Here is a 26,489-nt window from a genome sequence, read left to right on the forward strand (position 1 = left end):
CATCCTTGAGCAATACCTGGCATTGAGATAACTCCCTCTCCAAGCAGAAATGGGTTGGGTTATGTGGGTTTAACATCCCAAAGCGACTCAGGCTATGAGGGACGCCAAGCAGAAATGAAAAGAAAAGTGCAAAAGAAGGAAGGTGAACTCTAATTATCCTTTTTCTCAGCATTTAGATACGTCCATTTTGTTTTTAAAGACAGTTTCTTTCACTGCAACCATTTCCATTTATTTTTGTTTTTTGACTGACTGGAGACGCTCTCAATAGTGTCACTGCGAAACCTGATGGTCAAGGCTTGGACAGCATTTACTGTGACGGAAGCCATCTGGCTAGGTTTAGTTAATCCAGATTAGCCAATGACATTGGGTCACTGATTATACGAACAAGCAATGACAGAATAACATGCAACTGCATGCTGCATACTGCAAAGTACCTCATGTCATAACTCACAGCATCACCAACAGTTTCCTCTTGCATGCATTAAAATCGAATGAAAGCCTATGCACAGCTGATCACTTCTGTAATTTCTTAGGCTATTCTATAAAATATAACCATGACTAAAATTCATGTTGCTGCCCCTCTAAAAAATTTTTCAAAAGGTACAACATAAAAAGGCAAGCTAGCCTTCTGGAGCCTTACTTTTGCAAGGCTTCAAAAAGCTGGGTCTCCTCAGCCAGTTTTGTTGGCAATAGCAGAGATGAAACCCTAGAATATAAAAGGAAAGGAAAGCAATCAAGCTCAACTGTCAAATGAAAAAACGGGACCAGAAGTTTTCACCTGCTCCAACTGCACAGCCTAGAATCTAAGAAAAGTAGCATTTACATACAAGTTGCCGGTTATTTTTTCTGTGCTCTGCAAGCTGGCCACATATGCCCTCATGTTAATAATGTAAGAAGAAAAGATAAATGTGGGCCGAAACATGTCCAAATTAACGTATGGGGACTTTAAGGGGACAGGATAAGCAAAAAACCTGAAGAAAAAAAATCAATTTTGTTTTTTTCTTCTAAATACGAAAGTAAATTCTTTTCTGCATCATTTGATGTATCACACTTCATTCTGTGCATTTTATATCAACCTGAAAAAGCTATCTGAAAGCAAGTGGTCAGCGACACACCCCCTTTACGAGCGGTGTGTTTTCTGTGCTTTTATTAAAAATTAAAAAACACGAAATGTTCCTAATTCTAGCTGAAAGAGAAAGCTCTCTGGCACCATCCAAGTTGTTAGCCAAGACAAGCATGAGACGCTGCTGCACGGCTTACACGTGCTTTCCATGCGGTGCTGTTCTGAGTATATGTTGAGCGTTCGGTCTGGTTTATGTGCTGCGTCTTCCGCGACAAGGAACAGTTACTGCCTGTGTTTGAGTTCAGTGGTAAATCTGGTAACCACCTCTGTTAACAGATGGGTAGACCGAAGGTATTTCAAAAGCGTTTCCGCGGAAATCAATATACTTCAGACGGTCAACAAAGGAGTTCTTTGCAAGGCACTGGAACGGCAACAGCGGACCCAATCAGCTTCTCGAGATCAAAGATTGGTGCATTGCCGCAAGAAGAGAAGTCAGGTGTGTGTGATGCCGGCTATGCTCTTGTGGACATGAACATATTTTTCAGCGTAATTGTACAAAGTTCTGATGCAAATTATATGGTGGAGACATGCAACTTGAGGAGAACGCTGCCAAACGCGTGGGTGTTGTCAATGCTTGCAAGTTGAACTGTTTAGCCTGTGCAACCTCACATAAGTTCCATACTTCTGAAAAGGCTGCTTCTGGCCTCTATGAAGCCAACGTAAGAATGGTATATGCCTTGAGATGCATCGGCAAAGGAGCAGCTGGTGGAAGTGTGCCATGTGCTATGCCGAACCTCCCAAAGCCGCCAACAAAGTTTTCAAGATACAATGAAGAGCTCGTAGTCCATATTGAAGCTGCAGCTGAGGATTCGATGCAATGTGGTGCCAAAGAGGCCGTGCCCTTGAACGACAAAGATGACAACATCGCAGTTGCCTTGGATGGAAGTTGGCAAAAATGAGGTCACACTTCCAACAATGGCATTGTTTTGTTTCGGCAACTAGCGTTGACTCCGGAAAAGTTATTAATGCGGCAGTCATGGCAAAACACTGTCGTTTGTGTAACTCAATGGAGGGATATAGTGATCCACACCACGAAAAAGCTTGCTAGCGTAACAACCAAGGAACTAGAGGTGGCATGGAAGTTTCGGGTGCAGTGAAAATTTTCGGTAGGAGTGAAGAACGCCGTGGAGTGCGATACGTCAAGTATCTCTGAGACTGCGACAGTAAAGCGTTTCTGGCGGTGAAGGCAGCAAAGCCATATGGAGAAAGCAGTGAAATCATTAAGCTAGAATGTATTGGACACGTGCAAAAGAGAATGGGCACGAGATTGAGACGAGTAAAAACAGAGAAGACAGAAAAGTCTGATGGGAAAACACTCTCCGGCCGAGGAAGACTAACAGACACAGTCATACACAAGCTTCAAACGTACTATGGCTTGGCCATAAGAAGAAATATCGGCAACTTGGAAGAAATGCAGAAGGCCGTTTGGGCAACATATTTTCACATTTCATCATCTGACAACGACTCTTGCCACGGATTGCGTCCAAAGGGGCCTGGTACCTGGTGTGCGTATAACAAAAGTGTGCATGAAGGCAAACCTTTTGTGCAAGAAGACAGTCTTCCTCCACCTGTCTTGGAGGCCATAAAACCATATCGGCAGCTTTCACAGCCAGAGCTTCTATCGAAGTGCCTGCACAGAAGAACCGAGAGCCCAAACGAGTCCTTCAACAACGTCGTATGGGAGCGTGCTCCAAAAAATGTCTTTGTGGGCCTACAGACATTGAAGATTGCTACATTAAATGCTGTTCTGACCTTCAATGATGGTGCCATTGCAAGAACTAAGGTTCTTGAGGCATGCGGACTAAGTTCGGGCAGCAACACTGTCTGCTGGCTGAAGCAAGTCGATTGGTGTCGAGTTTACTTCGCTGATCCAGCTACGCAGTGACAAAACAGGCACGAGAAGCTAAACGGCAGGAAAAGAAGTGCCAAGCTGACCTAGATGATGACTATGCAGCTGGTGCCTACTGAATAAATTGGTCAAAATGAGTTGGCTAAGTCGAAATTTTAGGATTGAAGATCTTGTTTAATTTAAACAGTTTTCTCAAAACAAGATTTTTTGGTACGTCGGTACCATTATTTTCGAAATGACAACAGATATCAACCTGATTTTTTTCTGTGCATACAGTACATATATGTTGAATATTACTGTACCAAAATTATCAGCGTGTGGATAACATATTTTATTTTAAAATAAAAATATGTACAAAATTTGGTCAAAATTCATGTGTAGAAAGTAAAAAAATCACTAATAATTTCATTTCTCGTATACCAAAATAATTTTGGTACAGCGGCTAGAAGATGAAATTCTGAACAAAATAAAGTAAATATATTGCCGCTATCTTTATTAGTTGCTGAGAAAAGTGCACCACAATATGCCCCAAAATACATGGGAAAGATCGGGCTTACCCTGTCCCCTTAAGGCAGGAGTGTTCCATCAGATTGCTCTCACATGCAGCAAATATTACATTGGTCCTATAGGATGGTGCTGGAATATATAATTGCATGAGAATGAATTAACTGATCAGAAACAGTAACGAAATCGATCACATCTGCCTTATCACTGTGAAGCTTGCAAGTGCATGCCCATTCTCATAACTTGGTTAGATAAGGCAGGACTGCTTAGCCTGAGAATGAAAAGAATATTAATTCACCACAAAAAAAAAAAAATAAAGAGGAGCTTAGAGTTCAGCATCATGTTGGTCATGCTGTGAATAAATTTTGCATTCTGGACGGCTTCTGCTGAAATAAAGGTCACAAACCAACACAGATTTGATTAGTTTTATGTACTATAAACGTCAAATGAAATGTGAACTGTAAAACTGGAAGAAGTTACTCATCATTATCAGCGTGAATACACCCACAGCAGGGCAAAGGCCTCTCCCATGTGTCTCCAATTAACCCTGCCCTTTGCAGCTGCGCCCACCCGATGCCCGCAAACTTCCTAATCTCATCCGTCCACCTAACTTTCTCCCACCCCCTGCTACGCTTACCTTCTCTTAGAATCCACTCCATTACTCTTAAGGACCAGCCTTCGCATTACATGCCCTGCCCAAGACCATTCTTTCCTTTTGATTTCGACTAGGATGTCATTAACATGAATTTGTTCCCTCACCCACTCTGCCCACTTCCGTTCTCTTAACATTACACCAATGATTTTTCTCTCCAAGGCTCGCTGCGCTGTCCTTAACTTAAGCTGAACCCTTTTCGTTAGCCTCCATGTTTCTGCCCCATAGGTGAGTACCGGTAAAATACAGCTGCTGTACACTCTTCTCTTGAAGGATATTGATAAACTGCTATTCATGATCTGAGCGAACCTGCCATATGTGCTCTACCCCATTCTTACCCTTCTAGTTATTTCCCTCTCATGATCCGGATCTGCAGTCACTACCTGCCCTAAGTAGACGTAATCCTTTACCACTTCCAGCACCTCGCTCCCAATTGTGAACTGCTGTTCCCTTGCTAGACTGTTACTTTGGTTTTGTGCATTTTAATCTTTAGACCAGCCATTCTGCTCTGTCTGTCTAACTCATTGATCATGATTTGCAGTTCACCTCCAGAGTGACTCACCAAGGCAATGTCATCAGCGAATTGCAGATTATTTTTGTATTCTCTATTAACTCTTATCCCCAACTGTTCCTAATGCAGGCCTCGGAATGCCTCCTGTGAACAGGTGGTGCATAGCGTTGGTGAGATCGTGTCTCCTTGCCTGACGCCCTCCCTTATTGGAATTTTATTGCCGACTTTATGGAGGACTGTGGTAGCTACACAGGCACACTACACTGCACTACACAGGCTGAATTATACACCGGTTTATTTTTACATTAAAGGCATAATGACCACTTTTTGTAAGCGTTGGTAGGCCACGTCTTCATTTCCTCTCCAGCCATTAATATTTTTTATTGTCTGTGCTCGCATTTCAGTGTTCCCATTTCGTTTGATGCTGATGGTACACAGCTATTCCTTATGGTGTTAATCAGTTTTAATTTGCAACTGTTTCAGTAAATTTTCTTTCACTTTTGTTGCTTTTTAAACCCTCACACCACGAATGACTTCATTTTCATTTCTTCAGAGCATTTTATACCACATATGAAGTTCTCTACAACTGATTTATTCCTTGCTTGTTCTGTGTTGCACTAACTTAATACCAAACATTTCTCTGCATTAGCATTGCCATGGACAATTCACATCTGCACACATTTTGGATAAAACAGGTAAGTGCCATACCTGTATTTAGTATGGCCACTGTCAGATATCGCCTCTGTGCAAAAATTAGAGCACGAACAAACCGACAATTTAACTGCAGGAATAATTTACACCTGTCTCGCAGAGTACAACATTCAATATTTCCATAGCCACAAAAGGCAAAATTACATGACAGACACCATGAAGCAGATGCAAAATCTGGCCAAGAAGAGTTCATCTCAAATGATAAGCACAAAATCTGTAGTGTAAACATGTGCACAAGGTCAGTAACCTAAATGATGACAGCACTTTTGGTAACTACAGTTAGAATAATTCCTGCACTAAAAGTAAAGTGACCACGTTCCTCAGACCCCAAAACAGGACATGAAGGGGGAGGGGTGTGCCTCTAAGCGACACAGCTAGTAGTTTAGACATGCACTTTTTATTATTCTATCTATATATCATACAACAATATTTCTTTTCCGCCAGCTTTTGCCTAGCTGGCATATACACCTAACACTTCTGGCTTGAATGGATCTTCTTCAGCTGTACTTCATTTTTGCAGATGTGTCTGTGGTACTGTTCACATGTCGTGCGCGCATTCACTTTGAGCATTAGCATCGCTTTAAGTGTCGTCACTTTAAGCTGTGTCTTCTCTGCAGGCCACAGTTTGTTTATCAAAGGAAACATCCTCTCCACTGGTACATTTGTTCCTGACAAGCACATGCAGTACTCAATAATTGCCCTCATGTTGTCGCAATGCACATCACTCATCTCAAAGTAGTGAAGAACATCCACCCATCATTCCCCGACCGGCTTCTTGTGGCTCTTCCATTCCTCTAGTTTTTCAGTCAAGGCATCCCAGCTGAAAAGTCCATAGGTTCCAATTGGGACCAGTTAAGTTTTCGGACACCAAATGGACGTGCTTCCAATTGGTTCCAGTTGATTTCAGTGGCGTCAAAAATCGATTGGTTCCAACTGGAACCAGTTAGATTTTTCCCAGGACCATTGGGGAACATTCTGCCTTGTGCCAACATTTTACAAGGAAATTGAAATTATGAAAATTGCACACTGTTAGAAAAGTGAAGCCAAACAAACCATCACGAAAGCATCACACACAAGGAACATAAGCTCAATACATATCCACAGAACACACGTTTGCTTCCACTTATATACTCCATTAAGGGGACCCTCCTGATGGATCCAGTGACGCTTGTCCGTTGAGCGAAATTATTTCATTTACTCACGCCCTCGGTAGTGGTGGAAATTATGAAAGCAATTCAGCAGGTAAAGCTGCTACTATCTTTTTAACAGAAACCTCTTTAGTTCACTGTTGTATGCAAATAAAGAGCAACCTGTAGCTGTGACACGGACCACCTGGCACCTCTATAACGCATCGGAATGTCCAATTGGAATCTCAAGAACCAATTGGATTTATCCAGTTGGACAAGCTGCCGCCAAATGAACTCAGTGACTCCAACTGGTTCCAGTTAACATCAGTTGGCAAAACTAGCAGGACAAGCTGCTGCCAACTAGAACCCAGTAACTCCAATTGGTTCCAGTTAATTCTTCTTGGCAAGACCAGTTGGACAAGCTAGCTGCTGCCAATTGGAACCCAGTAACTCCAATTGGTTCTACTTAATGCCAGCTGGAATTCCATTTGAAACCAATGGACTTTTTCAGGTGGGATAAATGTTACAGGCTTCACCAAATAAAGCATTCTCTTCAAGACGGATGTGACTGTACTCTGAACTTATGAGCGCCTGGCTACGGCTTGTTTCTTCCATTATTAGGCTGGGCTGGTGGAGCTAGGCAGAGCGGGTGTAGCCAGTGTAGCGAAGGTCCTACAGGCATGCTGGTAGGACAGCGGAACCTCGCCCGCAAAAGAGGGACATATCCTGCGTAAATCGGGATGTCTGGTCACTTTAACTAAAAGTATGCGCCATCAATTAGTTCAAGCACATACACAGTTTGGGTCATCGCCACAGAATTAAGAACAACAAACTTAACTTTCCTATACAATACTTATAATGGTGACACCTGCATAAGCAGTGGTTTAATTCAGAATGCAGCACTTTGTGTTAACATTTATTTCTCCTTACCCTTGCAGCGAAAGTACCGCTTCTGGTTATTAATAGCGTTGTGTTGTGGTTGGGTTTTATGGCACATAGGCAGCTAAGGCCATCATGCGCCAAGCTCAAAGTATAGAAATGGTTTTCTGTAGAAAGTTTAGGAATATGAAAAATCGTCGATGGTGTAAATGGCCTAAAGAAATAGAACTGCCTGGCAAAAAACAGAGAAGAAATCTGGAAATAGCTAATGGTAAAAGCCACAGAGAAGGTAAGGTAGCTTCAGCGGCTGTCCTTGGCTGGGCAAGGATCCTGAGGCTCCCAACTAATAAAAAAACAGCCTCAGCCTTCTTCTCAGGAATGAGAAAGTGGCTAAGGTGTACCATGCAACAAAGCGAACCAGTGGTTCAAAATTTACAGTTTTTCAAGTGCCCCTGCTTCTTTTAAAAAGCTAAAAACGGAAGGTATGTTAACAATGGCATTATCATCTAAGAGCAGTGCTGGATGAAAAGGAATGCATTCATTATAAAATTGAGCAAAATACTTTTTTCTTAGTGTTTCAAGTTTCACACACGAAAATAAAATGTGATTAACAGTAAGATAATCGTCACATTCGCAAACAGGTTTGCCTTGCTTTGTTAGCAGGAAGTTGTGCGTAAAGTGCGTGTGGCCTATCCGGAGACGGCATAAGATAACTCCCTTAAAACGTTCCTGGTGAACACATGATTTAAATTCACGTAAAACCGGTTTTACCAAGTGTAGTTTATTATTCACTTCGGTGTTCCATGTGGACTGCCATTTTTCTCTTAATTTACGCTGTACTAAGTTCATGAAATCCCCAAAAGGTATATTTACTTTTTTTATTTCCTTGCCACGAGCTATAGCAGCGCAGAAATCCGCCCTCTCATTGCCTCTTATCCCGACATGACTGGGAACCCAGCAGAGTTTTATGTTTTGTCCTCGAGCTGTCGCTGTTACTATCTTGTGTATGATGTCACCAAGAATCGGAGTGACTGCATCTCTAGAGTGCAGAGCTGTAAGTATACTGATGGAATCTGTGTAAATAATACTGTTGGAGAGGTTTTTGTTTTATATTTTTTATATGGCCACACATACTGCAGTGAAGATGGATGAGCACTGTGGAAGTCGTACTGTTTTCTCCAACTTCCCTCGGACCACTGCGCTTCCTACATAAACGTCCGTTTTTGAACCATCTGTATAAAACTGTGTAAAACTACTGTATTTTTCTTCGAGTGCAAGGAATTCTTGTAGTATATGTTGTTGCGGAGTTTGTTTTTTATGGAACTGAGTAAGAGTGAGATCACAGATTGCAGGAAAAATGTACCATGATAGTGGATCTCGTCTCCGAGCAATGTCAGGTAATGTATCTAGTACGCCGAGGTTTTGGCACATCTCTTCAATACGCAGGAGGAGTGGCCTGATAACGCGCGGTTTATTGTTAAACAATGTTCTAGATGGGCACTTTGTGACTATTGGGTAACATAGGTGTTTGGGCAGTGAACGGATTTTTAAAATGTATGAGCATGTGAGCATGGTTCTTCTATCTGTGAGTGACGGTTCGTTGATTTCTACATAAAGACTATTTGTGGGCGACGTCCTGTAAGCACCAGAGGAAAGACGCAAACCTAAATTATGTATTGGATCTTGTCGTTTCAGGTACGAAGGTCTCGCTGACCCGTAAACTATACATCTGTAGTCTACGGTAGAACGAACAACAGACCGATAAATTTGTAAAAGGCACATCCTATCAGAACCCCATTGTTTCCAGGAAAGTACTTTAAGTATGTTCAAAGACTGGGAGGCTTTCTTTTTTAGAGCATTAATATGTGGTAGGAACGTCAACTTTTTGTCAAAGATAATGTCCAGAAATTTTACTTCACTCTTTATAGGCAGTTCGATTTTGTTTAGATGTAAGCTGGGGTTGGATTGTAGACCTTGTTTTAGTGAGAACAGCACGCCCACTGAATTCTGTGTAAACTGGAATCCATTTTTGTCTGCCCATGTCTCTGGTTTGTTTATTGTTAACTGTGTTATACCCGTGTCACACGGGCACTTGTAAGGCCTTAGAAATTAAGGTCCTTTGCCCCAAAGGCGCGTGACGCGCATCAACATGGCAAAGCGCCGGGACCTTTGCGATAAAGGTTTGTAGCAATAAAGGCGACCGTCAGCGGCCTTAAAGTTGCTTAAAGGAGCAACCCAGACGGCAGCGCCAGCTAGCGAGCTCAAAGAATAAAAAATTGACGCAATTTTTAGTTTTGAAACCATAAAAAAATATCTAATTTATCTTATTTAATGGTTAATTTTGCGTTACAGTGCAGTTAACCGTAGAGGAGGCTATGACTAAAGACATCCACAATGCTAAGAAAGGACTTGAACGCTTTTCAGCAGCCGCATCGACACACACGTGCTTGCGCATCTTGCTTTGCTGTTTTTTCTTCGTTTGCTCTTTGTTGTGTGCGTGTTTTGAGTTTGCTTGTGTGCACAAAGACACAAGCAACAAAGCACGCTTCTCGAACACGACGAGGAGCCGAACGGAAAAGTGCGCCTACCGTGGTCGGACCGAGAACGATGAAAAAAAAAAAGAAACTTTGTTTCAATATATTCGTTTCTCACCGTCAGAACGCTCGTTTATTATCGTGATAGCTACTTTTTCCAACATAAACGAAAGCACTCTTAGCTGAAGTGCTACCGTCTGCTTTAATTTCATAATGTTACTAGCGCCGCTTCACACACAGCGGTGACTTTTGGCATTCACGGAGGCCGCGTTCTAGCTCCTTTGGATTTGCCGTGTAGCAGCGTCGCTGCTCCTTTTCGGTTTTCCTCCTTTAGTGCAATAAGACAACTTTACGGCAAAGGCCGAGAAGAAGTCCCGTGTGACAGGGGTATTAGTCTCTCGCATGTTGCTACATTGGATGATGTACAAGATATTTGAAGGTCGTCGACATAGACTGAGTACATCATGGACTCTGGGATTATTTTCCTTATGGAACTCATCTTTACAATAAACAGTGTTGTGCTTAAAATACACCCCTGAGGAACCACGTTCTCTTGAACGAAGTTCCTGGAAAGGGTTGATCCCAGGCGTACTTGAAATGAGCGGTTGGAAAGGAAGTCATTTAGGCAGTTCAACATCCTGCCTCGGATACCTAGGTCCGCTATGTCACGGAGGATCCCAAACCTCCAGGTTGTTTGGTTTATGGTTTATGAGGGTTTAACTTCCCAAAGCGATTCAGGCTATGAGGGACGCCGTAGTGAAGGGCTCCGGAAATTTCGACCACCTGGGGTTCTTTAACGTGCACTGACATCGCACAGTACACGGGCCTCTAATATTTCGCCTCCATCGAAATTCGACCGCCACAGCCGGGATCGAACCCACGTCTTTCGGGCCAGCAGCCGAGCGCCATAACCACTCAGCCACCGCGGCGGCCAAAACCTCCAGGTTGTATCATACGCCTTCTCCATGTCGAAGAAAACGGCAAGACAATGCTGTTTGTGTATAAAAGCTTCTCTTATTGTGTTTTCGAGGCGAACTAAATGGTCTGTCGTTGAGCATCCCTTTTTATAACTGCATTGATGGACATCAAGATGTTCGCGGGATTCAAGGACAAATGTTAATCTTATATTAAGGACACATTCGAAAGATTTCGGGAGACAGCTAGTGAGGGCTATCAGCCTATAGTTACTTGGGGAAGTTGCTGGTTTCCCAGGTTTCAGGAGTGGCACTATGACGGCTTTCTTCCACTCCTTAGGTATTTTTCCTTCTGTGAATATTTTGTTAAAAAAATTCAAGAGTTCCTCTATGGCAGGCTGGGAAACCTGGGCAAGCATTTCGTAGTGTATCTGGCCGTGTGCTGGAGCAGTTTTTTGCCGGCATACAGTACTTTATTTCTTGAAGAGTAATTAGACAATTGTATTTTTCATTTACCCCCCCACTTGTTGGGAGTCTGTGCTTTTCGGCCGTGCTTTTGTATTTCAAAAATGACTGGCTATAGTGTGATGAACTTGAAACTGCAGCAATGTGCACCCCAAATATGTCTGCCTGTTCTCCTATATTTGTTTGTGTACCGGGTGTTGTCAAAAAAGGAACTGTGAAAGGTGAGTAGCTACCATTTAATTTTCGAACTTGCTCCCACATTTTCTTCGATAGGGTTGAACTATTTATAGAAGACACATGAGCTCTCCAGGATGTTTTTTCGGCATTGCGCCAAATATACCGTGCTTGTGCTCTGGCCTTTTTGAAATGGATGAAGTTCTCGTGTGTTGGGTATCTGCGAAAGACTCCCCACGCTTTATTTTGCCGTTTTTTTTTGCTTCCTTGCATTCACGTGTGTACCACACTTGTGGTTCTGACGGACCACTCCTGATGATTTTGGGATTGATAAGGGGGCGGCAGTAAGGATGCATGATGTGAATGCATCATTTATTTCGTCTATGCCGAGATGTTCTAAAGCAATATTCTCTAAACTGGCCTGTTCTCTAAACAATTCCCAGTTAGCTAAATGGCATCTTCCAACGGCGTGGTTTTGTCGGGATGACTGTTGGTGAGGATGACAGGCTTATTATGACAGGAAGGTGATCGCTCCCATACAGGTTGTCAAGAACATCCCATTTAAAATCGGTAAAAACGCTTGGTGAACAAAAAGATAAATCTAGGCAGCTCATTTTCCCACTGCTTGCCTTGGAGGACAGTACGTCTGTTTTCCTGTGTTCAGGAGGCAGACAGTGTTGCAGAGGATAAAATCTTCTAAAAATCCAGCCTCTGAAATCCGTTTGTTCGCTTCCCAAAAAAGTGGAGTGGCATTAAAATCCCCAACTAAAAGATATGGTTCCAGAAGTTGTATTAAAAGACTTTCTAAATCGTGAAGTGTGACTGTTAGGTGAGGTTCAATGTATATGGAACATATTGTTATTGTCTTAAAATCGAGGACAGTGACAGCAGCTGCCTCATACAAGTTTTTTAGGTCAATTTTTCGAGTAGCAACACCACCCTGGACAACTATAGCAGTGCCTCCAGCTTTCGGGGTGACAGAGCAGCCTTCGCTGTCCCTGCCTGGGGCGTGGATGGCCCTGCCATCGGCTCGGTAGAAGCCGCCTCGGCAGGTGCCAGAGTGCTGTGTGGTGCTACGACCCTGCGCACCACATCAGCGAAGCTGGATTTCGCTGTGAAGGAGAATTGGTTGGTGAGGGCAAATTGCCTTCTCGCTTCTCTAAATGAAATGTTTTCTTTGGTCTTTATATAAAGGTGATTATCTCCTTTTCCCTTTTCCAGGACAAACACACCCTGGAGTATGCAGCATGGTCTCCTTCACAGTTTGCGCAGCGTAGGGCTGCGTCACATTCCTCAGAAACGTGATTCTTCGAAGCGCATTTTGCGCAAGTTTTGCAGCCGCGGCAGCTCTGTGAGCCGTGGCCAAACCTTTGACAACTGAAGCATCTTCGTGGGTTCAGAATACAGTGCCTAACATTTACTTTTAGGTATCCTACTTCTATGGTTTCTGGTAGTGTACTTGACTAGAATGTTACAACCAAGTGTTTTGTATCTATTTCTTTGTTGTCTTTCCAGATTTTGATTCTGTATACATCTGTGACATTTTGATCGGACAAGCCTTCCAGAATTTCTTTTTCACTTAGGTGCATAAGTCATTTTCAGAGATGACGCCACGGACAGTGTTAAGTGACCGATGTGCTGTTATGGAGACCGGGATGTCCCCTATAGAAGCAATGTTTGAGAGTTTCGAGCACTGGATGCACTCGCGCAGTTCAAGGAGAGGGCCGCCGCTGGCCCTTTTTGAGACCTTGTAGCCAGGGCCCAAGGTATCGGTTAAACATTTAGACACAAGGAATGAAGAAATTATTCCTGCTTGTTTTTCATCGCTTTCACTGTGGATTACATGAAACTTGGTGAACGCCGGTTTCGTTTTGACAAAAAAATCTCCTGCTTCGTTCCGCCCACTCTTGAGAGAGCGATCTGGTTTTGAAAGGGGGGGAGCCATAAAAAAATGTAGTTATTCAGTCATGGTGCCAGCCACCCACCACAGAGTCCAAGAAGAGGACGTGACAGGAACTTGAAAGCAAGTCCTGCCCACGCCAGCTGTACACAACTATAACCAAATATGATGGGTAGTTGGTCACACAAGGTTAACCCTCGCTGCCAGGAAAAAAGGAAAAACCAAGAAGTGAGTAGGATATAGGAGAGTTGTGAGACAGAGATAGGAAAGTGGAAGATGGAGGGGAGGATAGGAAAATGCCACTGCCGATTTCCCCCGGGCGGGTCAGGTTGGAGGTGCCATCTACAGGAAGCTGGGGCCAAAGTGGTGTGTTGCCTCCGCCGAGGGGCCTTAAAGGTCCGAACACTCGGCATCGGCTCAACCACCAGGATCCCCTTTTCCCTGGACATGGCGATGCCACGCACAGCAAGGCGCAGGTGCTCGGGTCCGTGGTGATGCACTGTTCACCATCATCACCCTGCGGGGATGTCCCTGCGGATGCTCGGGAACCCGTGGTGTCTCGCCACTCACCAACGCCTGTGCAAGCTGCAGACTCCCCCCTGCGGGGCGGTTATTAATAGCATACTGTGTACTACTGCCAGAGTTTGTCATTCTAACTTGTGTAGACTACATGCACTGGCCCAAAAACAAGCATTAAGCTCTTTACAGTGCATCAAAAATTCCGTTAACCATGCAAATTAAAAGCAGGCCCTAAAAAACTTAAAACTACCACAGCACTGATCTATGCCCCATGAAATATACTGCAACTGGCAGTTTTAAGTGCTAGCAAACTTTTAATGCAGCACTACTGAGTATACAGCCGAAGCAGCCTCAGAACTCTTCACCTTACAAACATACATCATAAATGCACACTACAATCTACAGTAGAGCCGCATTTTCTCACTCAAACCTGCCAACAGTGCCATCAAGGTTGTCCATACACGCCAACAGCTCGCTGGATTCTCTTGCAAGCCTGCTCAGCTTGGATCCCCATCAGTCAATAGAGCCTGAATTGACCTGCACAGACAAAGACAGCCTATTATAGGCAACTGTGGCTGAAACACTGCACATATCTGACTCCTTGTTACCACAGAGCTCCAGCAGAACCACAGGGACAAAACATATACACTTTGCCAATTTCCAGGTTTATTTCTAACTTTTGATCCACTATCACAAAAGTTTCTACTATAAGACATTCAGCCAAGGAGCTTTAATGCTCTTATGACATTCAGAACAATGAGCTGCAGTATTCACAGCATGCCACGCAGAAAAACGTGAGAGAGCAACATAAGGAGTAGAACGAGACAATGTGCAAATTTCAAAAAGTAAAAAATTCCTCTTGTCGCAACGCGAGCGTGCTGAAAGAGAACAGTTTTTGTTTTGATATTTTTCATGACTCAAAATGCGTGAGTGAAGCTATCATTGCCCAGCTACAAATCCGTGCACAGGAAAATTATCACGGTTCTTTTTATGCAACTGCAACTTTGTGCAACATATGACACACCATATGGGTACTTACTGCTGTATACTATAAAGGCTAGACACCTGTTACTTCACCATGCACCTGAGAGCAAGCCTGTCTGTTTCCACTACCTCACATACTTGATGTAAAAAAACAAGCACCCATCAAAAGCATATTGACTTAAATGTCCCTATGATTTGTTCACAATGAGACTGTTTTTACTGTCTCCTGGTATGTAAAAATCATATAAAATCATTGTACAATGATTGCAAGAAAGGCAACTGTAGGAGTGAAAATGTCAATACACTTTGAATTCCTATTCTTGTTGATTCATCTTGGCTAATCTTGTTTTTTTACAGAATGAATCTTCCTTGCCAGATGCATTTCTGATTAGCTTAAATCGGACACCTATAGTGTCACCCAGTTAGACTCATTTCTCTGCGGAATAAATCAACCACCACACATGAAAATTTGCAAAACTTCTTAAAACCTTCGTGCTAGCATACAGACGACCTATTTGACACAGGTTATAAAATCTAGTAATCACAGTGTTCACTATATATGTTTCATGTAAAAAACTTGGGAATGAAAAAACCAAGGCTAGACCATTTCTTCTATGTCCAGAAAACCTACATGCAAATGCTACAGCACACACAACACTTAGACACAGAAAGTTTAAGCTGCTTATGAAACATCTGATTGTTTACAAGCACTAAGAACAAATGCTAGATTACCGAGTAGTTTAAACAGTGCAATGCGAGATTCAAGTCAAGAAGTCTTTATTGAGTAACACAAACAAAATGTATACACAGATATTTGGACCAATAGCCAATGAGGCTAGTAAGCGGTCCAATACAAAATAACATATAGGACAGCAATCACAAACACATTGAAGAAAAACTAACTTTGTAGCCTTGCTTCCATTCCCAAAAAATGTTTCTTGCATGTCAGTTTGAAATTCCTAGCTTGCTTTATTTCAATTGGCAACGAGTTCCAAATTTTCGCTCCTGTAAATTCTATTCGTCTTTCTCCGTACGCATTATGGCAAATTGGAAGGTTAAAATTGCCATTGCTGGCTTGTCTAGTGTTGCGGACGGGAATACTGAATGCACCAAGAGGTAAGGGGTAGTTGGTATTTATAATATTATTAACCATAAGAGCTATTTTGTAATCGCGTAGGGTTGTGAATGACATGATTTGCATTGTGTCAAAAATGTTATTGTTAGAACTATTCGAAGAAGGTAATCCCATGGTTTTCAAGGCACGTTTTTGTAGTCTTAGCAATGGTGTTAAATACGTTCTGTATGTGATTCCCCATGATTCACTGCAATAACTGAGATGACTGTGACATAATGAAAAATACAGTGATCTAAGAATAGCAGGTGGAAAGTGCCGCCATGCCTTAGCCAAGGTAAAACAGCCGCACGCAATCTTTTTACACACATTGTGCACCTGTTCCTTCCAAGACAAGTGGCAGTCAAACATGACCCCTAAATATTTAAAAGAAGGCACACTATCAATAACATTGTTGTCAACACATATAGAAAAATCACTTGATTCAATACACTTTTGTTTTGAACGAAAAATAACATATTTAGTTTTTTCAGTGTTTAAAGTTAGATGATTATTACGAAACCAGGACGAAATACGTTGGAGTTCATTGTTAATAGGTTTTTCTATTGACTCAAGTGAGTTGCCAGTAAAGATAAGTGCAGTGTCATCCGCATACATCAAAATTTGAGAACACTGTATTGCATTGGGGAGGTCATTAATAAAGATTGAAAATAAAAGCGGTCCCAGAACTGACCCCTGGGGTACACCACACGTAACAGTTTGGTATGCAGACTTGAACTGTTTGAGGACAACTTGCTGCTGTCGTGAAGAAAGATAACTTTTAAAGAATTCAAGTGCCCCGCTATGCACACCATATGCTTCCAGTTTCATTAAAAGAATGGAGTGTGAGACTGTGTCGAAAGCTTTTTTGATGTCTATAAATACGCTTACAGCAACATTATGATTATGAAGAGCAGATAGGATAAGCTGTGATAGAGTAACTACAGCCGTGGACGTGGACCTGCTAGAAAGAAATCCGTGTTGCTGAGGACAAATAATATGATTAGCATCAAGAAAGGTTTTCAGTTGGAAAGCAATTTTTCAAAAATGGTATTGACGACACTCAGTACAGATATTGGCCTGTAACTAGATGGGTTGTTAGGGTCACCAGTTTTAAATATCGGAACAACTTTTGCAACTGTTGAGATATTACTCTCACTCTTCTTCCATGGTAACCACTTTCCAGTTATGCACTCCGGTCTCGCCATACTCTCCTTCCAAAGTAACAAATCTCCAGGTGGTTGCCATAGTAACCACCTTCCAGTTACAAACTTTACTCTAGTCATACTCTCCTTCCAAAGTAACAAATCTCCAGGTGGTTGCCATAGTAACCACCTTCCAGTTACAAACTTCACTCTTGTCATACTTTCCTTCCACAGTAACCAGCCTACGGTTACGCATTCTCAGCTCTATTCATGCCCTCGTCTTTCGACCCTACTGGTGGTTCTCATGGCAACCATCCATCGGTTATGCTGACTACTACTACTACTACTACTACTACTACTACTACTACTACTACTACTACAACTACTACCACCACCACCACCACCACCTGTTTGGGACAATAATAAAGCAAATGTATAGCAATTCTATACAGCAAGAAAATAAGCAATCATGCATTTTTAAGTGGTAAAAATAACCAGAAAAGAATAGCACCTGATTTTTATTCCTAGCAATTTGAAAACAGGGAAACCAAAAAAATGGACCTATGTCACTTCGTCGTGCACGTGTCAGAAGACTGCACCATGTGCAGTGCTGTGAGGAGGCTGTTCATGTGATACATTAGGGAATTATCTGTTGTGTCGTAGAGGGGGAGCTCCACTATGAAACAGCTAGGGCATGGAGATTGGTTTTGAGCAAAGGACACAGGCTTCTCAGGGTAAGCGATGGAAGACGGAATGAAAGAAGAGAGAGGTGCTGTAGTTCCTCTTCGGAAAAATTTAGACCACCTGGGTATTAGTGATTTCGAGGAAAGGTCATGGTGCAGTAAATAATAGAGCAAATATATAGCACCTCGACTGCACCGTGAGGGAAGGGAGGAATTAAAGTGGGAGTGAAGAGAGAAAGAGGTGCCCTTGAGGAGGGCTCCGCAATAATTTCGGCCACCTGGGTCGCGCAGAACACGAACGCCTTTTGTGTTTCTCCTCCATCGAAACGGGGCCGCCTCGGTCGAGTTCGAACCCGGGTATCTTAACGTCCACCAATGCGTGCACTGACATGTCACATGAGGATAGAGAAGGTGATGAACGGGAAGGGGAAGGTAACGCGGCAGGCTACCGCACCGGCTGTAGTTGACCCTAGTGACGCCACTGACTTTAACGACAGCTCCATACACGAAACAGCATCTGCGTTTTTGCTGTCTCCACCACTCACTCCCGAGATACGGACAGACGGGCTAGCTACGCACTACTCAACTGTAGCCATCCAACGCCTTGCAAAGCACCATCACCGAGAAGTCGCTAGCTTTGCCGAAGTGTACCTAGACAAATGCATCAAACGATTCGTGCTGCCTAACAAGGCCAAGATCGTCCCTAACAGCGCTTTAGCAGCCGAGAAATGTTGCTTGGCCGGCTCGTAGCGCCAGGCGTGGTACCTAGGCGGCTAGGTACACCACGGGAATGCTAGCGACGTTTTAGTGGACGCTGACACATTGAGGGGCTTTTATTTTTCTCTCCATTTTTCGCGGCGCGCCCGACTCAAAGTCGCAGATGCTGCATGCGACCTTTCAGAATTTGAAGAGGCCAAAAACAAACGAGCATGACTGCAATGCGACCGCTAATGGGGTGGTGAGGTGAAGGTGCCCGTCTCTGCGCCCTTCGTAGCAGCGAAGTATCAACCGCGAATGCATGCAAGTGAGGCCGAGCGTCACTGGCTAGTGAGCGCGAAAACAGCGCACTTGTGGAAGCCGGCGCCTCGTAGCCTCCCTCCATGCACAGCCAGAGAAAGTTGCCCCCGACTTGATACTGATTCGCGTTGGCGAGAACGCAGTTGGTTCTTTCACATCTTTCTTAACGCCTGCAGATAATCTGCAGATGGCGTCTATGCAAGCGCTACACCGACAATGAGTTTCGCTCGCTACGAACAAAGCCGGTTTTCGCGAAAGTAACATTCCCCATTCTTTTGTGCGTTTAACTAGCGCTCAGGTCGAACCAATTGCAATATAAGCTCTAAACAACGTTTTTAGATTTCTCTAAACAAAACCTCGGAAATTTCACCCGGTTTGCACGTGGAAACCGGAATCTATTGCTAGATTTTATTAGTGCCCACATAAAAATAACGCTATAATAGATTAACAATAATGACACAAGTAACGCAGATAACTGCACAAAACTACTTAGGAATCAAAAGTAAAGTATGTCACTTGCACATAGCGGGATAAGGCCTGAACATAACGGTGGAAGCTGCCGAAAAACTTGAACGCCAGCCGATTACCGTCGTGGGCCAAAAAGTCTTTATTTTAAGGATTCGCTTTCTTTTAGAGAAAACGGTTACGCAATTTTTTTTTTCTCAAGCGCCAGCCCAAGCGCTCGGCGATCCAAAGGAGCGGTTGATTCACGGAGGTTGAATGCGAGCTTCCTTGGCAGACACAAACGATGAACGCTACGCTGGGCGCGCTACTTACATGACACCTCAGACGCCAGAAAGGGGTGCGTATCATGCAGACATGCACGCTAACAGAGGCATTGACTACTCATAGCGCTCCTACTGAAACGCCGAGGAGGCACTGCTCCACAACATAACCAAGGTTGACAGATAGTTGCAAACACAGATTGCCAAATGTAGCCAAAAAGCTTTGTTTTTTAGCTATGTAAATTATTTCCCGCAAGTACATTTCCTTAATACTATTAGGAGTGGAGCAAAGCTGGCATGCAAGCGAATCCAGTAGGCAAATGAAAATCTTCATCAGAAATGTCGTTTTTTTTCTTTCAAATAATAAAAGTCACAAAAAGGACAACGCACAAATAGCTTCGCACAATAAACTCTCTGAGCAATGGTATGCATTCAGCCATACAGTGTAGTTACAGCTGACGACAATTTCACTGAACACAACGAAATAAACAGAACACTGTGTGTGTGTGTGTGTGTGTGTGTGTGTGTGTGTGTGTGTGTGTGTGTGTGTGTGTGTGTGTGTGTGTGTGTGTGTGTGTGTGTGTGTGTGTGTGTGTGCGTGTGTGTGTGTGTGTGTGTGTGTGTGTGCGCGTGCGTGTGTGTGTGCGTGCGTGTGTGTGCGCGCGTGGGTGTGTCTGCGTGTGTGCGCGCGCGCAATACATTGCAAGGCAAAATCTTGTACAGATAGCGACTAGCACAAAACCTAGCACAGTAGACGGAAGAAAGTAGGTAGAGAGGAGTCTCAGGAATCATGAGCTGATTTTGAAGTGGATTTGCTAGGGCCTAAAGTCCCATCATGAGCTTTTATAAAAAGCAAAGCTGATCTAGGGGCTTTACTAGGGCCATACAAAATGTTACAGCTGAAACGGGACAAAAATTCTTGGCCGGTTTAAAATCATTGTAGGGCCTGGCCAGGCCAAATTTCACGCGGAGGAGCGCTTGCAAAGCCTAGTTAGACATTGTTTCGCAGGGCGGTTTTAGTGAGCAAGACCTAGCTAGTTGAACACTCGTTCAACGACGTCGTTTGGTACGGGTATTGACAAAAAAGAGAGTGTGCAGCATACACATCAGAGGAGGCGTCGGCTTGCCAGCAACACTTTTTTGAATTTCCCATGCTTACCTCATTTTGAACCGCATTTTACCGCATTTCGAACCTGGTATCTTCTGCCAGATAGCCGACTCTTGTTTGGAGGTGGCGATACTCTTCTATCGCATAAATTGTATTTGTAGCTATAAAAGCACCGAATGAGCGACGGTCAAAATCGGAGTACTTCGCAACTTTTGGTTCGGGAAGGCACTATAGTCGCTCACGTCAAGCTTCTTTAGGTTCGCAGGAAGCCTCTTCAGTGCCCTTTTATTGCACGCAAGAATACAGTTGCAGCACCTATCCAAAAGAAAACGTTTGTAAGAGATTCTGAGGGAAGCAGTGTTATAGGCTGTCGAGAAAAACGACTCCCACACTGCATGTCCTGAAATGTAATATGTGCTGCTCCCATTCGGTGTTGTCATTCTACGCAGCTGCAGACATATTATAACTCTGGCCATTAAGGTTTTCACAAAAGAAATTAATGTCTCATCTATCTCGACAGAAACTGGGGCCTCGCACTGAAGGAGTTTGTTGTTTTTTTTTTGGGGGGGGGGAGAGGAAATGGTGCAGTATCTGTCTCATATATCGGCGGACACCTGAACCCCGCCGTAAGGGAAGGGATAAAGGAGGGAGTGAAAGAAGAAAGGGAGAAAGAGGTGTCGTAGTGGAGGGCTCCGGAATAATTTCGGCCACCAGGGGATCTTTAACGTGCACTGACATAGCACAGCACACGGGCGCCTTAGCGTTCTGCCTCCACAAAAACGCGGCCGCCGCTGTCGGGTTCGAACCCGGGAACTCTTGTTCATTCGCTCCAATTCACCGATAAGCGGGCTTCAAAATTTCTCAAAAAGTAAATTTTGCTCATCAGTGTAAATTTTGCTTAATATGTATTCTTGCTGCGTAGCAGCGTTCTATATTTTCCATTGCTTCTAAGTGGGCTTCCAGTGCAGCCCACTGATTCACGATTCATCGCAAGGCAGGCACAATGCTGAGCCATCTTGTCACACAGCTAGAAGCTGGTTGATGTCTGTGCAACAATAAAAAGCCATCACAGGATGTCCGGCACTGCTGCCAAAACCTCGGGCTATGTCCCGAATAATTATTAGTAACATTGCACCGGGGTGATGGTGGCGTACGTATCCCTGTACTATTGCTGAATTTTTGGAGAATATGTGATCGATTTGAAATTTTCGCGTACAAGGATTCTAGTACATTATATACAACACAGTGAATGTGGGTGGGCAGCATATCGATCGCCAGATTACAAGCTAGCTCTAGGGAAAATGCACACATAATTTAGAAGCACACATTTTCTGCCTTAATTTTTGTGTAAAGGCTGTTGGGCTGCCTACACAGGACACTTGTCCCGTCTGTTCCGAGGCCCACACAATATTTCAAGTTAAATGTTTGCTATCAGCTAACAGTGCTTCAACAGAGAAAATAGCCTCTCCGCAAATTTTGCATCGATCGCTGGCACAAAGCCGAGTAAGGCTGTAGCCAGAGAACAGAATAGCCCAAAAATAGCCACATAGCCAAAAGAAAAATTTTGACAACCAACTCGAACAAAAAGTAGCCCGATTTGGCTACTAGGAAAGAAGGTGGCTTAGGTAGCTAGCTAGGAAGGTGACTAATGAGAAAATTAAGTACTATAGCAGAGCCAACTTTGAAGGAATGAATGCTGAACTATCTCTATTTACTGACGTGTTTCTTACTAGCTTCTCGTCCCGTACAGTTGAACAAAACTGGATTGCGTTCAAAAATGTGTTCTCCGCCCTTGTGGATAAGTATATACCTATCATAACAATTAAGAGTAACAGTTCTGCTCCATGGTTTAACCAAACAACTGCGAAGCTTAAACAAAAAAAAAAGCGATTATACAGGCAAGCCGTCAAGAGCAATCACACATCATCGTGGCTTAAATACAAGCAGTGCGACAAAGAATACCAGGCTTTACTTAAATCCTCTCGTCGATCTTCTATGCTGACTAACAACCCTCGAAAATTTTGGCAAGTAATAAACCCCAGCAATCATCCTGAAGTTACACTTACTGATCACAAAGGCACCACTGTTCCCGAGTCAGAGTGCGCACAGATATTCAACAACGCATTTTCATCTGCATTCCCACGCGAGGACGTCTCTTCATGCCCAAACATAGGTGCACTTTCAGATATGATCATGCAGCAGATTACTATCAGCAAATCCGGCATCATATCACTACTTAATAATCGCAAATTGTCGTCTGCATCTGACCACGTTGGCTTCAACAACAAGTCAATAAAAAACACACCGCAAAGCATTTCGGAAATCTTATGCGCACTTTTTTCACAGTCATTGTCATCCGGCCGGATTCCTAATGATTGGCGCACAGCCAAGGTCATACCAATTTTAAATCTGGCGAGCGCACAAATCCTCTTAACTACCGACCCGTTTCATTAACTTGTACCGTCTGTAAAGTACTGGAGCACATCATATATTCTCAAATCATAACATACCTAGAAGAGAATAACATAATCTTCAAATACCAGCACGGCTTTTGCAAGGGATATTCATGCGATGGGCAGTTAATGGGATTTACTAATGACTTGCTATCCTGTATTGACGTCGGCAACCAGGTGGATGCCATATTCCTGGACTTTCCTAAATTGCTTTCGACCCCGTTCCTCGATCACCACAGGCTACTAACGAAACTAAAACATCTGAAAATTAACACACGTCATTTTATGAATAAAAGATTTTTTGTCATTCTGAAAACAGTTCGCAAGTATAAACCACTGCAATTCCTCTTTTATTCCAGTCACGTCCGGCGTGTACCACAAGGGAGCTTGCTTGGTCCATTGCTTTTTCCAATATATATTAACGATTTGCCTAACTGAACCTCGTCCCGTGTAATACTGTTCGCCGATGACTGTGTCATTTACCGTAAAATTACTACTGAAACTGACCAACAAGCGTTGCAATCAGACCTAAACGCGATTAATATGTGGTGTTCTGACTGGCAAATGACCCTAAATCATACCAAAACTAAGTGCATGTCATTTACACGTTCCTCTTCCCGCATTCTAACCTCATACTTTATAGATAACAATATTGTCGGGCTTACTACCACATACACGAATACCTTGGAGTAAATTTTCCAACAGATCGAACATGGCATCATCACATCGACGTTACACTTGCAACTGCTAATCGCTCACTCGGAATCATGAAACACAGACTAAGGCAAGCAACCTCACACATAAAAATGCTCGCATACACCACCTTAATCAGACCTAAAATTGAATATGCATGTGCAATCTGGGACCCGAGCCAGGATTATATCATACGTAACATATTGAATTCCTGCAAAGCCGTGCTGCTCGCTTCATTCTTTCGGACTATTACACCAGTGTTACATCTTTTAAAAAATCGTGCCGAATTAGATCCACTAGCACTACGACGAAAACACGTTCGCCTATCTCTGTTTCACAAGCTTTCTCACCACGAAGTTTTGCATTACGACTTCCTTCAACCACCTTGTCTCATTTTCCGCCGTGATCACCCTTATAAAGTCAAATCGCCAAGCCTGTCAGTCGTCTCTTAACGCGCAATCATTCATACATAAAACCATAAGTGACCTTCCATCAGATATTGCTACCGAGGCTCACCGAGACAAATTTCACAAAATGCTGCATACTCACATTAGAATGTGACGCCCGTGTGCACCAATGCACTTTTAAAGAGTTAGTAATCCTTCTTTTGTGCATCCTCGAATGCCATTACCTTCTTTAAGATTTTCTTTTCCATTCGTTTTTTTTTCTTTCCGCGTTGTCTTTCTATTCTTAATCCCAGCTGTTTGAATTTTTACGCTTTTCCATTTGCGCCATAGCTTTGTTGTTATTGTTCATGTTATTGTTGTTTTTTTACTCTACTTCAAAAAACGGTGTCTATTTTTTTGTTTCCCTCTTTTCTGCACCTTTCCGAGCAAAGTGTTATCAAAGTGCTTCGTGTGTCCCCACTATGTAATACCCTCCCCGGAGGGCCTTCAGGGTATTTGAATAAATAAATAAAATAAATAATAGCCCAATCTGGAAACCCTGTAGCTTGCCCTGTTGAAACCTATGGCTGAAACATCCTAAAAAGTCTAGCCACAATGAAGCAAAACAAAAAACACTGCGATGTTTAAAAATAAAAAATTATAAAACCAACAAAATTTAAAACATTTAAAAATAAAAGATCTACTGCACACACACTAAAACTAAGAAATTGGAAATAATTAATCATTAGAAATCTGGCAACGATGTTCACTAAATGAGCACGCGCGTCAGGCAACTATGTTATAATTGACAATTTTGCGCAAAACTAAGACTAATAATTTGTAAAATGCATAACAGAAATTAATTAATTTTTATAACTAAAGTATTACAAAAAGTTTAAATAAAATGTTTTCAAAAATCGAGCAACATATGCACTTTTATCTCAAAGTCCGGCAACAAGCTACACCGCAATCTCGAGTGCACGTGCTCGAGTGCAAGTGCCTGCTGTAAAACAACACATGAACGTCAAAAGGATTTGAAACATATCAATTTTGTAATCGTGCTTGTATATTTTGCGCTCAGTCTTGACAAAAAAGGAATAACACCACTTAACATTAGCTTCAAAATTTGGGCCACCCTGTTTACACAAAAAAGTCTGGCAACACAATTTTTACGTACAATAACGTTCAAAATTAGTCACAAAACGCTGGCCACAATGCTTTTGATCACGAAAATCTAGCCACAAGGTCCTGGGTTTGACCAACGTTGCTAGAACAGCTTCAGTGCTCTGCGCGACAAGGAGCAGCGAGTCCAAAACCTGCAGTTTTATGGCAGCCTTTCGGTTTGAGAAGCCGTGTAAAAGACAAGAAACGAAAATGGTAACCTGCAAAATAAGTTTTGTTGTGACTTTTTAACATATATTTTCGCTTGTATGAAGTTGCCTGCTCTCGGCGCTACGGTCGCTTCCACCTCGTCTCCATTTGGTTGAGCCGTGGTCCCGTTGTGGTCGTGCGGCACAGGTTTAAGTTATGGCCCCGACCAAGGGTAAGTGCACCACCCCTTTGTTATACGCTTCATAGAGTTACGGCGGATGGAGTCGAGGGGAGGTGTCATCAGTTCGATGGCCCACCACCGCCAATTGGCTCCTTCCTACTTTTCAAAACGAAAACAGGCCTCTGATCTTAGCGAGTTATTAAAGGTGCAGAACGCAGCCGTGTTAGGCAATAGGATTAACTGCGACGTTTTGTCCTGCACCGCTACTAAAAAAAAAAAATCGAGGTCGTTCCGCGTGCGTGCGTGCTCTCAAAAGACATTCATCCAGTGCAGGGAGGTGTATAATTACGTTCACCGATCCCTAAACATCATCCCCCTGCTCCTCGATAACTTATCCTCCAATGGGATCAGGTTACTCTACTAGAAGGGGATGACGCAATGAAACACATAGGAACAAGGATGACAGAAAAATTTAAATGTTGCACATAATTTATCGAAGGAGGATAGACCGGTTACTGCAATTGCTTCACTTGAGCAAAGAGAGTGGGAAAGGGCAGAGAAGAAGGTTCCTAGTGGCACATCAACAGGACCAGATGGTATTCCGATAATGTTAACAAAGATGCTAGGATTCAGCGCCTTCCGTGTGTCTCGTCTCGTCCTCTGTGTTTTTTAACGCTGGCTCGCGCTTAGCTCGAGCCAGCGGCCCCTCCCAGCCATCGCCACACGTCTGGGAGCACGGATATATGCGGTGTGCACTCAACTTCGACTGGAGGACAGCGGCTCGCCGCAACGAAACACACCTCAAGTTCGCGAAGCGGACTTCAGCAAGC

General features: G+C 43.2%; 1 protein-coding gene across 22 annotated transcripts in view; it reads right to left on the bottom strand.

Moving 5' to 3' along the window:
• Nucleotides 1-26,489, bottom strand: part of LOC144115527 (uncharacterized) — a 339,252-nt gene that overhangs the window by 7,262 nt on the left and 305,501 nt on the right. For 2 of the 22 annotated variants that reach the window (XR_013311435.1, XR_013311432.1), the window contains exon 4: nt 14,324-14,399. Coding sequence is in view for 8 of the 22 variants with exons in the window: in XM_077649938.1 (XP_077506064.1) it covers nt 641-706; nt 2,662-2,753; nt 3,530-3,608; nt 14,287-14,308 (259 nt within the window). In the remaining 14 variants the exon portion in view is untranslated. The other 20 variants (XR_013311433.1, XR_013311428.1, XR_013311431.1 and 17 more) reach the window with 19 other exon arrangements.

The sequence above is a fragment of the Amblyomma americanum genome, chromosome 1 (genome assembly GCF_052857255.1).
Source record: "Amblyomma americanum isolate KBUSLIRL-KWMA chromosome 1, ASM5285725v1, whole genome shotgun sequence".
Taxonomy (NCBI): Eukaryota; Metazoa; Arthropoda; class Arachnida; order Ixodida; family Ixodidae; genus Amblyomma; species Amblyomma americanum.